This window comes from Anomalospiza imberbis, chromosome 10 (genome assembly GCF_031753505.1).
Source record: "Anomalospiza imberbis isolate Cuckoo-Finch-1a 21T00152 chromosome 10, ASM3175350v1, whole genome shotgun sequence".
Lineage (NCBI taxonomy): Eukaryota > Metazoa > Chordata > Aves > Passeriformes > Viduidae > Anomalospiza > Anomalospiza imberbis.
In genome coordinates, this window is record NC_089690.1 from 15,959,119 (window position 1) to 15,977,143 (window position 18,025).

The following is an 18,025-nucleotide window of genomic DNA, read 5'->3' on the forward strand; positions in this document are numbered from 1 at the left end:
AGATACTGAGAATTGAAGCAGAACTATGAAAATAGAGTTTAGAATCACAGAATCATTAAGGCTGGAAAAGGCCTTACAATAGGGACCAACCATTAACCCAGCGCACCATGTTCGCCACTAAACCATGTCCCCAGGGGTCACACGCCTTTAGAACACTGCCAGGAATGGTGATTCCCCCAGTTCCCTGAGCAGTTCTTAAAATCCAATCTAAACCATCCCCTAGCACGACTTGAGGCCATTTCCTCTCATCCTGTCGCTTGTTACCCAGGAGAAGAGACCCACCCTGCCTCGCTACAGCCTCCTTTCAGGGAGCTGGGGAAGTGATGGTGTCGCCCCCAGTCTCCTTCTCCCCAGCTAAACACCCCCAGCTCCCTCAGCTGCTCCTCACAGGCTTGTGCTCCAGACCCTGCAGCAGTTTCACTGCCTTTCTGTGGATGTGCATTTCATCAAAAAGAGAAGAAAAGATGTCATTGAAAAGAGATAACCAACATGGAATCATGGAATCATGAGAAGATAATGCACTAATAGCACGAAAAATTTGAGTCAAGCTTTATGCTGAAATGGCTGCAGAGATCAATAGGGGGAAGCAGTAAACACAATCTCATTTGGCCGATCTCATAGCCCACGTTGTTGACAATGAATCAATACAAGACAGTCCCACTCAGTGTTTAACAGTACGTGACTTTTCCAAAGACACCCATATGGCTCCCTACAGCTTCACTTTGAAGATAGTCCTTTGGTTTTTTGAAAGCCAGGAAATAAAATACAATGGCCAATTCCAGATTTACTTCAGGACATGGCTGGGGGACAAAGTGGTCTCTGAGTTTTTCATTCCCATTTGTTTGTTTTAAATCTTTTGTCTTGTTTGTATGTGGAAAGTCTTGAGGCAGATAAGAAATACTTTTATTGAAAACAATCCAAACAGCTTTCCAATGGAATTTACTTACTTGGACCAACCCTGTTCAAAAATAACTTTTTGAACAACCCCAAATCTTGGTGGTCCCCAGTTTCTTAACATCTTTTTGTATTTGTTTAGCATAATGTTTATTCACCCACATTATAAATTCAGAACATAAATATTTTTCTGTTCTTTTAACTTAAATGACATGAACAAACAGTCATGGCAAGGACACTGCTTCTTACCTTAAAACATAATTTGTTCATCATAAACACAGATTCATGCAGCCTTTCTAGTTGTTTACTTAACACCAACTGGAATTACTACATTTAATTGTTTTAGTCATATTTAAACAAAACGCTCAAACAGGGGAGGGAGGTGGAAGGACTGCAAAGCTCCATGACGTCAGTATGTGTTGATCAGTACATTTTCCCCTCATTTCTTGCTCCAAATCTTCATCTGAACATGGACACCTCACAATTTGTCCTTACCTGTTATTAGGATGCAGTAATGACACAAGATGATAAAACAGGCCTAAGCTGTCATCTCTTTCCTTGCTTCTGTAAGCATAAGATAAGGGAGCAGTGGAGTCACAGCAGAAGTCAATCCCTCTGAGCCCTGTGCCGGCTCTCCAGGCCGACCCAGAAAGGCACTGGTATGATGTCTTTGTTTGCTCCACTGTACAGTCACTAGAAAAAACTGCTGACCACCTGAGTGGGGACAAGGAGCTCACTGTGCCGAGACAAAGCTTTTCCCACAGCTATTCCCAAAGCTTTACCCAGGACAGGCCTGGCTGCAAAGTACATATACAACAGTGTGTCCTTCTCACCAAACAGAACCAGAGCTGTAGCACTGGTAGGATTTTCTGAGGAGGCTTTAGGCAAAAATGGGAAAACTGTGGGGAGGGAGTGAATGGAAGGATTTGCTATTCCATTGTTACTTGGAGACCAGATAAGAGGGATTCTGATAATACAGCAGACTGAGCTCCTGTCCATACCATTAAACCTTGACTGTTAAGGAGAAATGCAGTTTTTCTTCAAGTTCATGGAAAGAAGCAACTAGTGCATACTTTTAGAAGGAATATTTTCAGACTGCTGGGGCAAAATTGTTGCCCTGCTGTTTTTTCAGTGTCTGAAGAGTGCACACACCCTCTGAGTCATGAAAGGCCTATTTCAAAGAATGCACCATATAGGGAGTTAAAAAATATCTACGCTGGAAATAATAATTAAATGCTGAGACATCCAGGATGAGACAATCATCTTTTATATACAGAGATCAAAAGTATTGATGATATCCGCCTGGAAAAATAATTTATACAGCAGTTGCTCCCTGTCCATTTTTGTTTATGTCAGCAGCTTCCAGGGGAGGCAGAAAGTTGAGCTAGTATAAAACTCATTGGTCTGTATTCAAGAGGCTTTGAAAGGCTTCAGTGTAGATGTATCTACAGTGCCGAAGGGAACTCTGGCAGACAATGTGAAGCAAAATCAGTGCAGTTACAATGAAGAAGTTCCTTTGGAGAACCTTGGGTTCTTCCTGCCAGCACAGATTCTGAAAAATCCTCTCTTGAGCCAATGTACCATCCTAAGCATAAGATGACTCAAACACGCTTGCAGAGAACAGTGGGGTTTAGGCTTTCCGGGTTAAAGTTGCATCATGACCCACTTGTTCTGAAGTAGGTCAGCCTGTGGTATGCTGAACTCAATCAGAAAGGCCAGCCCAAAAGTAGTCTGAGTTGAGAGAAAGATGTAGAAAGCCACTTCCTATTTCTGTTATGCCAGTAGTGGGTGAAGTGAATTTTTACTAAGGGGAGTTTTTGTGTGCTGTCCTTTCTCATCATTTTCAGGTCTGTAGAATGCAGAAGAACAATTCTCTGATAGTTCCTTGTTTCTGCTTGGTGAATTAAACAGATTTACATTATTGTTTTTTTCCCCAAGGTTGTTTTATTATGGCATATTCTGCTTCCTCTTACCCAAAGAGACTCAGTGCATTGTTAAAGCTCCTTCTCACTTCTGCTTTGTTATTTCCAATGCTCATCATGACACCACAGCCATGAAAAATGTTAAAGCTATTACTTACATAAGGGACTTTATGTTCTGGGAGTTTGCCCTTTGCTAGGTAAGAGCTGTTCCAGAAGAAAAAAGTGACAGTGCATTGTAGAACTGTGTTCTCTTTCCCCAGGATTGTTTATCCTCTTTGCATGGCTGTTTTCATTAATTTAAAAATCTAAAATTTAAAATAAAAAATTACTAGTTGCAATTTGCCAAGAAAGTGTGTTACCCACAAATTTCTGTTCACATGAATAGTTGCTGGTTATGTTCACCTACAGTGAAATAATAACAAGTAGCAGAAAGGAACAGTAGTTCTATTCCTTAGTCTTCCATTTTCCATCTCTGACAAACTGATTGCATATCCCATGCAGTCAAGGAATTCCATACATCCTTACTTGCTTCAATCACTTTTTCACTTAGCTGAAACAAATTTTTCCTTCCTGTCCACTTTTTATGACTTTCCTCTTAACTTTGCCAAGTTTATGAGTTGACCTGACAACAAAAAAATCCTCAGTACAAAAATCCCAATGAGATATATTTATCTACCGCTTCTGTGAAGAACTCAGAGATGCCTTTAATCGTTCTTTCCATGGCCCATGGGAGCTGAAGACCTTTAGGCTGAGCTCCTCATCGTCCCGTCAAGACGGCGAAGCTGATGGTGTTGGTAATAACGCAAGTGTTCTGCGGTCAGTGAGTTTTCCAGATGCACCCAGTGGAAAAGAGAGGAGCTCTTCTACATATACATAATGCACAACTGGGTCAAACCATGAGTCAGGAGGCAGCAAAAACTCCTGACAAATAACAAGATTTCTAGTAAGTCTATAATAGAACTGGAAAATATAAGTAGAGAAAGCCACTTTGTTTTAGAAAACACGACTTTGCTGAAGTAGAAGTGTGTTCATCTCACCCTTGTTTGTAATAATTTTTTTTTAAAAAGCCAAAATAACTAACTTGTGATTTCATATTTATTATCTATAATTCTGAAAATTATTAAGCATTTCACTTAAACAGTTATTTTTTCCATATCTGTTTCAAGGCCAGGTTGGTTGGGGTTGGATGGGTCCTTATGGAGCCTGGTCTAGTGGAAGGTGTCCCTGCCCATGTCAGGGGGTTGAAAGTGTATGATCTTTAAGGTCCCTTCTAACCCAAACCATTCTATTATTCTATATTCCTTCAATAAGTGTGGTAGTCCTACTACATTGTCTTCTCTTCTTTACCATCATTTTGATGTTCTTCATATGGGTGCGCAAAACAAGGTGCATGTATATCAACCATTAATTGTAATTAGCAGTAATACAGCAATACCCACTTTCATAGTCATGAAACATTTTTGCCTACTCTTGTACCAATTTGGGGAATGCAAAAGTGAGCAAGTCTTTGAGATTTGCAGGTATCTCAGATATCTGAGATTTGCATCATCTCTGAAAGACATTTTGACTACTTATTCCTAGTCGTAACAACATGAACCATTCAGATGCTCACAGGAACACAAGCATCTTTTTGAAACGGCTGTATTAAATGTACATTTAAAAAAAATCACTGTAGTAGGATATTTGGCCTAAACATTATTATTTTCAGATATGCATGACAACTTTTATGTGAGCATTTTGATTTGCATTCCCTAAACACAGCTGTATTCTTACTCATACATGAGATACAATTCATACGTGAGTGAACAGCTGAAGTCACTCTACACACTGACCACTCTGCAGCTCTGATTTACCTGCCATATTAAATTTGTCATTCTCAATTTCCCATTTGCCTACTTTGAATGTTTATAGAGTTATCACTGGCTTTGTGCCTGACCAATGATGCTGCAAGGATATTGAACTACTAGTTTAATCTTAAACTGTAATTGACAATTTCACTGCCAATTGGACCACGTACTTGAACCCATTTCCACTGGGCCACTCTGATGGGTGTCTTGATCAGTCAGTGCATAGCTGTCTGCTACCCCACAGGTCTGAGGCTGTAGCTCCTAACAGATTTGTAATGTTTCTCTGCCCTTGGCACCTAATGATGCTATCTGCTGGCACCTCCATATTTTGTAAATCAATTCTTGGTACAGAGTTTATACCTGTGCAAGTCAAGCTCCTTCAAAAATAATGTGTGTTTTGATTAAATTTTAGTGTCCAAAAGGTATAGGAAGAGTCAAGTACTTTTTGTACTAGACCATCCTACACATAACATCTCTGCCTACACTTAAGTGTTTTTCCTTGACTTGTTGGCATGTGGCCAGGAGAGAAGCCAGTTACAGTTTGAATCACTGTACCTGAAGTTTGGCTAAGAAATTAAAAATATTTTGTGCTCTGTTTTAAACACTTAGGTACATGCCTACACTAACCATGGATCCCCAGCTGTGCTATTTCCATGTTTCCTGAGTTGCCTTATCTCATTGCTATCTATAAATGGATCCTATCATTCAGGTTTTCTCACCAGGAAGCCCAAGTGAGCCCAGATTGGCCACCCTGCTCCCATTTCCAGAAGCTGGTTTGTATGTTTGTTTGTTTCTCTCTCCCTCCTTCTTATCATAGGCACATCTCTTAACCAAGTGTCATCTAACAGAAAGTGTATCTGATACTGCAACAACCCTTGTGTGTCCTCTCCTGCACTGTGACACAGAGGCAGCTAATGATAGCCTGGATGTGCTGAATTGTCTCTAAAGGCCATTTCATCCCTGCCCATTCCATCCCTCCCCAGCAGTAAAGAAGTCAAGGAGAAAAAATATTGAGCATGGAAACCAGTCTTTTCAGTATCTTTCCTCTTCCCAAGAGGTTGATTATAAAAAATTCACCCAGAATAAGAGGAACTAAAAAGAAATCCCTCAAGTCATAGCTCTGCGAATGGAGCATGTGGGGTTTTGTAGCAATGGTACCATGGATGAGCAGAGGAAGTGTGAGTTACAGAAGCAATACAAAACTTTAAAGACACCTGAACTGGGAATAAAGAGGCACCCACAGAATTCCACACACTGGTCTTCACTTCCTTATTTTGCTCTCCTGCTTTAAATTCAACCCTTGGACTCCAGGCTTTTCTGCACCAAGTTCTTTACAGCTCTGGTTCCTAACACCAGTTGCCAGGGTGGGCTTGGGGAACCTCACCTTGCAGCACTTTTAACACAAACCCATTCATCATGTCTGTACCACTTTTTGGTACCTGATTTAGCCTATGAACTCTTTGAGCCCAAACAGCCCATACCAGTACTAGCAGGTATGAGACAGAGCTCCACGCTTCTCCCAGAAGCTAGGGGAATGCCCAAGAAACAAGCTGGATAATTACTTCTCCCTGGAGAATACCTTATGTTCTCAATATCAGGAATCCACCTGAAGGAAATTAAAGCTAATTAATTTTGCTTCTTTAGATACCTTGCTCCTTGAGAGCTTCACCCACAGGGAACTGACAAGTCCCAGATTTGTAGAGCCACAAGCAGATTTTTTGAGTTCTAGCAGATGTTGAAACCAGAAAATAACAGCCTTACACTCATGAACACCATTTTAAAAAGCCCAGTATTTCTCAGCTCCTCTCTCAAGGGCACAAAAAATACTTTTCATTTAAGTTTAAAAATTGAATTTAAATTGGCGCTTGTATTTCTATGACTAAAAGGCAAGATGTAAATTTATCCATAAGACCCCAGTGCTGACAGTGGGAGAGCTTCACCTGCACACCCTACATGGTCACATCCCTGAAGTCCACATGCAATAGAGGATAAAAAGCTGAGCAGTCTTCCCCAGCCCACCTGCACCCATCTCTTCCATGAGGTCTCATTATTTTATCAGGCATCCCTGACGTCCATCAAGAGTTCCTGCATCATGAAAACCTCATTATGCTGGAAGCTATAGGATACCATATGCAGACACAAAAAAGCAGAGGAAAGCACTGCAAGTTTCTCCTCTAGAGAAAGCCCTTTAGGTTGAGAGCAGACTGTATTACCACAATGAATTCTCCTTGGTGGATAAGCTAGAAGCTTGCCCAGTAACAATGTGTAAGGCCCCTAGTGATTAAATAGAGAAACTGGCAAAAGGAGTTCTCTCACGTCTGATTGAGATGAAGCTAAGTCTTCATGGTAAACAAAACTTGATATACAGCAGCTGTCTGGAGGTAAGAAAGGAATTACATCCTACGGAGGTCATAGCTACCCCTAGGGCAAGAAAAGTGAGTAAGGTGGAAAGTGACTGTAACAGATGTCAACACACCTGTGCAATTGTTTCAGCTGGAGGTTCTTAACAAAGGGATTAATTTCAAGGGCAGATCATGTTTTCAATTTAAAAGAAATAAACATATCACAGAGAGTGCTGATTTTAACATTTAATTTTTTAAAATCCTCTAATTACTTTTTTTTTTCTACAAACAGACTTTGTTTAACAATAGTTAATTTAACAATAGTTCAAGAGGTATTATAATGCTAACTACAGCTTAAAGGAAACATTTTGGCACAAGACAATAACAAAATAAACATAATAAATAACCTGCTTTACATATGCTGAAGAAAACAAAAAACAACATACAATAAACTTAATAAAATTCACACTCTGTACAACAGCTCAAGGTAGACCTTACTAAACAGTACTCATGTCCTATCAGTAACATACACATATTAGTAAAAATAGAAACTTTAACAACGTGCTTAACTCAAGCAAAACAGTGATGCAATATGAATCAACTCAAGAAGTTGATCGGTTCCGAAGAAGACAGAGTTGGAGGTGAGTGAGCACACAGCAGTGTACAAACCATCTCAGTTAGGAGCCTCATCCCAGTGCTTCTTCAGACATGTCTCTGTTTAGCTCCTTGCTGGAACTGCATCAGGCTGACATCCTCCTGAGCTTGTGGCTGTTAAAAGGAAGAGAGAACATAAATAATGACCTCAATTATAGTTTTCTCTTCTTCCCTGAGAGAATAGCTCAGGTGGAAGAAGGAACAGGTGACATGACTGTTTCTGAGAAGACTCCAGAAAGGAGTAGCTAAGTCTGACAGGAGATGGAAAGAGATGGATTCCTACCTCAGGAAAAGGAGATGTTTCTTCACCCAGCCTTCCTTAGGATTTACACAGGCATTCCGCCCACTGGCAGTGTGGAAACTAAAAAAGAAATAATGATAAAGAAATCAGAAATTCCTGCCAATAACTGCTGTAGGGAGTACAGTTATTCTATATAATGACCAATAGAAACTGCTTTTCTAAACACCTGTTAGACATGGAATGATCCAAATCCCTCCAATATTATATGAAGAAAAAGAAAGTTAAATGTAAATCCACTTCAGTCTCAGGGATCATTTTTTGCACCATAAAATGTTGTTCAATATATTTGATCTGTTTAGGCAAAGACCTTTGCTGGATGCCAGAAAGAAGTTGTAAAATTAAGTAGAATAGCTGCTGTCAAGCTAAGGTGACAGATCAGCATCTAGGCCAAAACCTTGTAAGAAAAACATCCGATCCCTGTGAATTAGAAGAAGTCTTGTCACTTATGTGTCTGTTCACAGGTTTTGGCAAGGCAGCACTCTGTGTTGGCCAGAGTGGCCCTTAGCTGGAGACAAAACCTGTCTTTGCACAGCTGATTCCTAAAGAGTCAGATTTATTATTTACATTGTATGACTGTCCCTTGGGTTAGCAGTCCCTGTCAACTAGAGGTTGTGTGTTTTTTTTACATGTGTGATATACAATTTATTCCGTTAATTTAACTTTTTGAAAAGGCAGGAAGAGTCACTCTTATAACATTCAAATCCTTGGTTTAGCCAAAACAGACATCCCAAGGTTAATACATGTCAGAAAAAACAGCAGAGATTCAGAAAGTAACTTACATGATGGCAGGGATGTCGCAGACCTCACTGGGGAGCTGCTCAGTGTAACCCTTCAGAACCTTCCGAGGCAGCCGCACTTTGGTGTAGGACAGGCAGCAATCCCGGTTGCTTTGTGCTGGAGTGAAGGACAACAACAAAGTAAATAAACCCCATTTGGCCCTGCTGTCTAGGGCACTCACTGTTCTACCCCAACCATCCAGCTCCCTCATGACAGAAGAGGGGGATGACAGAGACAGCACATTTTGCTGAAACCATTCCCTTCCAGCTCAGCCCCATCCTGCTGCCAGCTGTGAGCAGCGCCAGGAGCCTTTCCCAGGGCAGAACGCCCGAGGTCACTCACCTTCCGAGGTGCCCCACAGGAGCAGCGCCAGGAGCCCCAGCAGGGAAACCAGGACCATGCTCTTGCTGCAGCCAGTCATTCCCTCTCCACACACAGCTGTGCTCCAGTGAGTGCCTGGCTGCCACCTGCTGCTTCTGCCAGCCCTGCCGCACCTCCACCTGCTTATAAAGGGTGGCAGGAGCCACGGGAATTCACACGCGGGCGGGTTCCACTGTCATCAGCGGGTTTCCCCACAGCAAATTCCATCATGCCCGATTTTGCCCCAGCACTACTTCCGGGTACTACAAACAGAGATAACAGTGTGCTGGGGAATATTTTAATTTTTTTCTAAGTCGCTTAAAAGATTCAGTCTAAAAGAAAAGGAAATAAAAGGCTTTGAGGTAATGGTTCTGTGGGTGAAGCATATGTAGCTTTAAGGGTAGGAGTGTGGGTTGTGAAATGAGGAAAATCAGATGTAGGTAACTTTAAATGTTATCTACAGAAACCGTGTGTCTTCTGTGCTCCAGTTGAATAAACCCAGCCTGGGAGCAGAGGGAGGTGGGCTTAGCCAGCCAGATTCATTTCAGTGTGGCAGGGCCACAGGAGCTGGGTCACAAGCTGCACCAACACCAAAGTACTGCATTAATATTTCCTAGCTGGCCAACACAGTAACGTCGGACTTTCCAGATTACTGCTTTCTGAGCTCTGGACTGTAGTATTGGCAAGGATACATGAGCAACATTGAGTATTCATGGAAATGGGTTTATTTCAGTTCCTTAACCATATATTCCTTGCCATGACTTCCTGCCAGTTTGTTACATGTCTGAACTACTTCATCTGCAACAGAATGAGCTTAAAAGAAACTTGAAATGGGGCCTATATTTTCCAAATCTGTGTTTTCTTGAATGCATTAATGCACTTGATAAACAATAGCTGTAGTTTGTTGCTTTCCCAAACTGTACCAGAGTATTGTGACTCCTGAACATTCGACAAAAATACACACAATCTTAAAATCGCCTTGCACTGCTCTAGAGAAACCACCAGGGAGAGGATCTGTCACCACTCCAAGTAAATTGTTTGAGCTGCCACTCAAGGACGGAGCTTTCCCAAGCTCTTTAGGGATCTGTGTGAAACTACTGTGATGGCTGCAGGCCATGTGCTGGCCAGCCAGTGCTCACAGGAGCTGCTGCCAGCTCCAGGTGTTTAGAGAGTAACCTGAGCTTTAAGTGGCTTCTCTTAAGGTAGAGCTCATGGACAGTCAGGCAGTGCATAATTACATGCCTTCTATCCTTCACAGAGTGCCAGTACCTCTCTCAAAGGGTGATTTGTAGAAATGGAAACAGCTTGAAGTCTAGAACAGACTGTTATTCAGAGAAATTAATTTCTCTATGTAATAGTGAGAACTGATGGAATTTCATATGGCTGAGGTATACATGAGCAACCTTGCAGTGTGCATGGCATCACATATACTGGACATGCTTCTCTGCAAGCCACAGCAACTGGCCAAAGGATGGGGAGGAGGCAACAAAGAACCCATGCCCTAATGAATGCTGCTTTTTGTAACTGTTTTATAGATCATAGTGAAATGCCACAAAAGTACAAAAAGATCAATGCTCTCAGTATGCAGCTATCTCAGCACTGCTTTAAAGACTATCTGTCAGCATTAGACAATGCCTCAAACTCGCTGACTAGAATGGTCATTTTTTCTTTTACATACAGATTTCATGCATCCCAAATCTACTACAGCTATACCCAGCTTTGGCATTCCATATGCCATTTCCTGGTCCATGCTGTTATCCAGAGGGAAGTGGCCTTGCATCTCATGTCTTCCTTGTGACTCTACAGCTCTATTTCTTCTCCACTGAGTGCTTCTTGGACAGAATCTTCTCATCTGAGCTTTGACACTTCTACCTAAGCCGCAGCAGTTTGGATAGCGGAGCGATGACACTACTCAGGCAGCGCTCACCTCACAGCCCTGCCCTCAGGCCGTTTCCTTCACACCAGTGGTTCCCACAATTGACCATGGCTGTTGATGTGCCTTGTCACAGCTGGACTCGTGCTCATGGTGTTCCTTTTATCTCATTTTTTGTTTGATTTAGGAAATTAGGTTAAGACTTAGGTTTAGAACAGCCACAAGGAGGGCCCCAACTTCAGGAGCGCTGTCATATTGCTTGTACTTGGTTTATACCAAGTACCTTCAGTTTGTTTGCACAAAGTAGTTAAAACAATTCAAAAAGGTTTAATGCAAACAGCTGAAGAAAGCTCTCCCCATCACAGAAAAGCACAGGAGCAGTCTACCTGGTTTCCATGCAAGGGTTAAAACACTTCATGGACTTTTGAAGAGAAACACAGAGAAGGAATTTTATAATCATTAACCATTTGATTATTGTCAGTTTATGGGCTTAGGTCTAACATTAAAGATGAAAGACTTAAATAAAGAACTTGAATGTCAGACACTGTCAGTATCTTTACCTGTGTCCTACAATAAGATGAGAAACATACTGACAGTTGTTAATCAACTAGCAGTTAACAACAGTTTCCATGGTTTTCATCCTCACAAAGAGATATTGTTTTATTGCTTATTAGTACCTTTTCTTAAATGATGTAAATAAAACCTGCTGATCATCCAGGAAACACAAACCAGATGGGGGAAATTCCCTTCTGTAATTTCCAAAGGTTTAGGACTCCTTTGATAAAGCAAAGTGCATGAGAAGGCAGTAGCTGGAAGGAATATGGCCAAATACGGGGATTTAATCATTGCATAATCTCTGATGAGTAAATGTAAGCACCAATGAGTACCAATGAGTAAATAAGTACCAAGTGCAAAAGTTCCAGAGGTAACTTGCTCAATATTTCTGGAGCTTTAGAGGCTGTGATGCAATCCCCTGATATCAGGCAATTCAGTACTTGCATGACTGACAAAAGTTGTTATCTGAGGAAGAAGCCAATTTTCACTAATTACAGGTTGCACTTCATACGTTACAGTTCTAGAAATACCATTTAATGACATTGCTTTGATGCAATGATGGACAAGATATGTGTCTGTTGGGAGAAATTAACTTTCCATCTATCGAAAGTGCAGGTTATGAGGAGACCTGGTGAACCTGCCATGAACATCCTGGCAGCATCCCAGCACTGCTGATTGCTTCCTGCTACCTACATACAGAAGCTAAGTATCTCGTGTTCTGAGGGCAGATTTCTCTCTGCAAACTCTACTCTGTCTACAGTCCCTTAGGGTAGCCAACCACCCTTTCACAGAAATGGACCTCTCAAACGTGATGGCAAAGCCTATAACAGGAAAGAAGAATGAAAAAAATTCTTCATTGGATTTGTGTGGCAGGGTTTTGGGTAGGCACTGGTGGTGGATTCTCTGCTAGAATCTTCTCCCATGTCTGGCAGAGCCAATGCTAGCTAGCTCCCAGGAAGGACTCAGTGGACAAGGCTGAGCCCATCACTGACAGTGGTATCATCTCTGGGATAATGTATTTAGGAAGGGGGAAAAGCCCTGTGTAACTGCAGCCAGAGAGAAGAATGAGTATATGGAGGATGGATATATGAAACCACTCTGCAGGCCCCAAGTCCAGTGCAGAAGGAGGGGCAGGACCTGCTCCAGGTGCCAGAGCAGAGACTCCCCTGAAGCCCAAAGTGCAGGCGGTGGTGAGGCAGCTGAGGTGCCCACGCAGGAGCAGAGATCCACCTGCAGCCCCTGGAGGACCTCACGTCAGAGCAGCTGGATGCCTAAGGGAGGCTGTGACCCCTTGGGAAACCCACACTGCAGCAGGATCCTGGTAGGACCTGTGGCCTCATGGAGAGAGGAGCCCATGCTGGAGGAGAGACATAGTGTGGGGAGTTCTCTCCCTGAGCAGGCAGGAGCAGCAGAGGTTACACGTGATGAAGTGACCAAAACCTCCATTTTCATACACCTGAACTGCTGGGGGAAGGAGGTACAGAAAATCAGGAGTAAAGTTAAGCCCAGGAGGAAGGGAGGTGTGGAGGGAAGATGTTTTAAGATTGATCTTACCTGTCATTATCCTCCCTTGATTTGATTGCTAAAAAATTTAATTATTTTCCTCAAGTTGAATCTGTTTTGCCTGTGCTGGCAATTGTTGGTTAATCTCTCCATGCCCTTCTTTTGGTCTCTGAGCCTTTCCTTATTTACCTCTCCTCTGCCCAGCTGAGGAGTGGAGTGATAGAGCAGCTTTGGTGGGCACCTGGCATCCAGCCAGGGTCAACACACCAGTCAAAAGAGGAAACTTTAAAAACAGTTAAAAGTTGTCTGCCAAGCTGGGCTCTAAGTTACATTATATTTCCTTTGTTACAGCCCTAGTTCTCTTCCAGTTTAAATTTGGTTTTATTTTATTTTATTTTTTATTTTATGCCTTTAGGCATAGTAAACACAACAGCAGAAACATTTTGACTAATATGTTTCTGATCCCTAAAGTAGTCCAGAAGCGTGGATTTTCTGAATAACTTCTATAAAGGTGGGAAGAAAGGAAGAAATCACTTGAAAGGATTTTACACTATCTCCTGCAAGGGACTGAAACCACTAAGTGTCATTTGCAGAAAAAAAGAAACCTGATTACAAAAAGTAGCAACATGATTGATTAATTAAGTAATGTAATTAAATTAATGTAATGCAAGGATACTACACATATTAGACGCAGTTGTGTTTAACATCCCAAAATCTTCACCAAGAAAAGCTATCAGCAGCTTTTCAGCACAAGAGTGGTCATACAGCCACACTGAGACTGAGCCTGACCCTCACCACTTCTACACAAATCAGTGCTTCACTACTTCAGTTTGGCTGAGAATTTCCCCAAGATGAATAGATCCCAAAGGAGATATGGAAAAGGAAAATTGCTAGAGCCAAAATCCACAGCCTGAATGTGAAAATGCCTTCCAATACTAATAAAATGAGGACTTGCACTTCAAAAATGTCTAATTCAGAAAGAGAAGAAAAAGATACTATGCCTTAGCAATTATGAAAGAGAAATATGTGACATTTTCTGAATCTTGAAAGTAAAATACAAGAATAGAAGTAGGGACAAAAAGATCTATGACTTAAAATTTTCATTAAAATGCAGTTTTAGGTTGGCTGAAACTGCTCATTCATTCAACTGAAACATGATTTTGTATAAAATTAGAAGATAACTATTAAGAAAATGGGAAGCTGCTTTTTTGTGTTCTGTTTGCTTCCTCAGAAAGATCTAAGACAAATAATCCAAACCTTATAAATAAAAGAGAAAAAATAACTAAATAACATGAAGTGGTAACGTTTTAGGTTGACCAAGAGAACTCATGAAGGTTTTACTAAGTCACAGTTGACATATGGAATATGTGATTACTTGGACTACGTAGTACATTGTTAACAGAGCCAGTTTGTCATGTGTTACTGGAAGACCAGCTTAAAAATACCCAGCAATACCTGCTTATTTGGGATTGCCAAACAAAAACCAATCAAGATTGTTTTGAATAGCTGTTAGCCAACGCTGTGGAGTGGCAGTGTCACGAAGCCTGGCAGAGCAGTTGTGGACACAGGCCCTCTCAAGGCAAGTGCTGCAATCGCTGCAGCTTTTCAGCAGTACACGGTTGCGTTATAGGGACTTCCCTGAGAGGAGCTTAAAACCACAGTTGCCCAAACCAACTGCCCTGGACTTTCCTCTTTCCAAGAGGCCTACTCTTTTCCCAAGGAAACCACACCACCACATCCCTTCCTTGCTAACTCTTACAGGTTCTTTTGCATAACACAGCTGAGATCATTGACTTTCTTACCCTCCTATACCCCTTTTCTAGACCTTGGTTATCACCCCTTGATTTCTGTGAGAGGCATTTGGAGGCCTTAGAAAGGGCAGCCTTGCCCTAGCTCCTGTGAAGGAAGCCGTCTGCCAGGGTAATTTTTCCTCTCTTTCTGCAGGGCTCCCTTGGCTGCTTCAAGCATTCTCTTGCTTGTCCCCATTTTCAGAGTCTTTCTTGCCTATTTCTAGTACAGACAACTCCAGCCAGCCCCAAAAGTGCCCTGTTGGTTGGGCTCTTGGCTAGGGCTTTGAGGAGGGTGCTGTGTCCAACCACTCAAGCCTGCTCACAGTCATCAGGGGCTTCTGTAAACAAGGCAAGAACCAGAGACAGAAAAACTGTTTTAAGCCAGAAAAGATGTTTTAAGTCAAGCAATCTGGGCTTGACAAAAATCTGCTATTCCAAAGTGACCTGTGTTTTACAAGAACATCTCCTCAAGTAAGTATGCTCAGCCTTCCTCAGATCAAAGACTGGTCCTTTTCCTATTTGTGTTTGTACCCGACCTAGGCCATCGAGGCATATGGGAACCAGGGCCAGAGCTCCATGGTACAACACACACTGCAACTGCTTTGCCTTTGAAACAACTCACAGGAAGGTGAAGGCACACGGAGAAAAACTTGGACCACATTAAAAAAAATATTCTTCATGAAAGGGATAAAACCTAACACACTGTTGATGAAAAAAACCAAACAACAAGCAAAAACAAAACCCCTAAAGACTTTAATAATTCTACTATCAAAAACCTTTGGAGCTGGCAAGAAATCAAGGCATTAGAAGAACTCAGGACATTTTAAGTGGAAGAATTCTTACATTTAAGCAAACACTAGCAGCATAATGGACTTATTTTAAGCCTGTTCCAGTTGTCATTAGAGGTTTAACATTAAATGAAGCAGCCAGCTTGTTATGACCACTTATGAAAATGTGACAAATGCTCTTTCAGCAGGACTTTATTACTTGGGCTGTTGCAATGATCCTAAGTCTCCCATGGTGTCTGTAATGACATGCACCTTGAGGATAAAAAAATATAGAGGGGTTATGCTGAGCTGAAACTTCCTACATACACAGGTTGTGCAAACATAAATTTGCATCTCTGAAATGAGATGTCCATCTGTGACAACAGGACAATATCTGCCACTAGTGGGAGGTCTGTGGGATACGTCTACAGGAGAACACGCCCTGGAAAGTGATCTTTCAACATTGAAAGTGCCTTCGAAATCCCTTCAGGTTTTTCCTCTCATTTTTTTTGGCAAGCCACAGTGAGTGAGCATTAGTCACTACAAGTATTAACCATTTCAAATGAGATTGCTTTGACATATATATATCACTTCCCTTATGTTAATTAACTGGAAATTTTAAAAGTATGCAATCCAAGAAAGACTAAAGCACAGGTATTAAATTGGATTGTATGGCATTGTTACAAAAACTACAAATAAGATGTAAAAGTCACCAGGCCAAATCATCAAGTACCAAACTTGGAGATAAGGGAGGTGTTTGTGGTGCTGGGATAAGCATCCTACATACATCTGTTTCTACCTGTAGTTAGAAGTTCTAAAGGTGAAGCTTAATAGAATCTTTCATATTCTTCCTCATCTCCTAAAATGCTTTTTTGCTCATTTTTTGTTATCATGTGTCACTATTTTCTCACCAGAATCATCTTTCCCCACTTCATTGAGAAAAAAAAAGCTGCTGTTCTTCCTTTAAACACGGATGGCTTCTATGCCATTAGAAGAGCTGACAGACAGTGTAGGGGACAGATGGACACCAGAGCCCAGTGCACTCAGTATTTGCACAAAAGTCATCTGCAAACCTACAGCAGCGGCCTCATACTATTTTATTAGAAAGGAAAATCCTCAGAGAATTTCACTGACAAGGAAGTCCTCCACTGTTCCTGTCCTCCACTGATGATCTGGAAGAAAAATATAAGGAAAACTAAAGGACCTACTTAAGGCATAACCTGTTCTTCTGTAGGTCTCTCTGTTCTGCTGTCACTGAATGCAACAGGAAGGTTTCCTCCAGCTTCCAGCACCTCACTGCTTTGCACCCCTCAGCTGGGAGAGCAGTGTGCTTTGTGCCAGTAAGAAAGTAAAAGTTTATTCAACCAACCCAGTCCTCAGACAATCAAATCCAGTTCTCAGAGAGTGGGAAACACCTTTATTTGGAAACATCCCCAGTGCCTGAGAGATTTTTGCAAGAGGTACAGAGCAAATCAGAGAGCTGCAATGCAGGTCACTGCCATGCAAATAAGGATGACTGTAAAGCCTTGGCAATGCTTCCAAAGGGACACCCACTGTAACTGGATGCTCCTTACCCACCCTCTCACAACTACATCAGTGATCTTTCACCTACAATGAATTCAGCAACTAACCTGTAACGAAAAGGAGACAAACCAGCCAGTGACTTATATTGCAGAAAGGTAATGCAATTTAACTTTCCCTGGCCAATAAGAGGAGATTAAGAGGGTAAATCCCTTCAAACCAGCACTTGCTCAGACTTCATCGTTTACAAAAAGGACATAAAGCATGGCCAAAGTAGGTCCACCCAGTCTTTATAAACTCATCACAGGACTTCTATGTGCTCCATACCATGTTGGTATCACATTATAAGAGGTCCAGGTCTTGTTTGTGCCCAAGTGTGCCAACAATAAAATGCTGCCTGTAAGAAAAAAGAATTAAAGCCCCTCAAAATGTCTCAGGGTGATGATTAATGGCACAGCTGTTTGTTCCAGTTCCTGAATTGCTACCAGCAGCCACTACCCTGCATGGTGCCAGTGGCAGTGGGCACTCCAGTGACAAGAGTTAAGAAGAGTGATAGATGAAAAGGGTAGGCATTATCCTTAGGTAAGCTACAGCATAGTGAAAAATAGCCTTACAGCATTACTTTTTAGTAAGGAAGCAGCTGTAAATGTACATTTGGTCCAAGTACCTGAGATGTTATTTTGGTTGAATGCATTTCCTAACCTACCCCTTGGAGTAATGCCCCTAGTGCCTTCTATCTAAATATCCCAAACTAAACTTTGCATATTCATTTTTGTGTCTCAGATGAAAAGCACCTGCGCCCAGGATGTGAATGTCTTGCCACGTTAGGAACCTGGGGCAACATTCAGCTGAGAAGCAAGTCATGGAAACACTCACCCACGCACCGTGGGATCCAGGGCCAGACTGCAGAGAGCAGCTC

The 18,025-nt window shown here is 41.8% G+C and overlaps 1 protein-coding gene and 1 long non-coding RNA gene across 2 annotated transcripts; both read right to left on the minus strand.

Annotated features, from left to right (window-relative positions):
- Positions 1–2,498: 2,498 nt before the first annotated feature.
- LOC137480039 (uncharacterized) lies at positions 2,499–3,741 on the minus strand. The gene is made up of 3 exons (XR_011002678.1): positions 3,493–3,741; positions 2,975–3,121; positions 2,499–2,743 (listed from the first exon to the last, which is right to left on the minus strand). It is a non-coding gene; the product is annotated as an uncharacterized lncRNA (long non-coding RNA).
- Positions 3,742–7,283: 3,542 nt separating this feature from the next.
- Positions 7,284–9,210, minus strand: CCL20 (C-C motif chemokine ligand 20). The gene is made up of 4 exons (XM_068200874.1): positions 9,080–9,210; positions 8,740–8,854; positions 7,943–8,020; positions 7,284–7,773 (listed from the first exon to the last, which is right to left on the minus strand). The coding sequence occupies exons 1-4, from the start codon at positions 9,156–9,158 to the stop codon at positions 7,746–7,748; spliced, it is 300 nt and encodes a 99-aa protein (XP_068056975.1). The 5' UTR covers positions 9,159–9,210; the 3' UTR covers positions 7,284–7,745.
- Between the last annotated feature and the right edge of the window lie 8,815 nt (positions 9,211–18,025).

Excerpts from the sequence above, each read along its gene's own strand:
- CCL20 (XM_068200874.1), bottom strand. The coding sequence starts at position 9,158 with ATGACTGGCTGCAGCAAGAGCATGGTCCTGGTTTCCCTGCTGGGGCTC. Across the intron at positions 8,021-8,739 it reads TGCGACATCCCTGCCATCAT|TTTCCACACTGCCAGTGGGC; the intron begins GTAAGTTACTTT and ends TTTCTTTTTTAG. Across the intron at positions 7,774-7,942 it reads AAACATCTCCTTTTCCTGAG|CCACAAGCTCAGGAGGATGT; the intron begins GTAGGAATCCAT and ends TCCTTTTAACAG.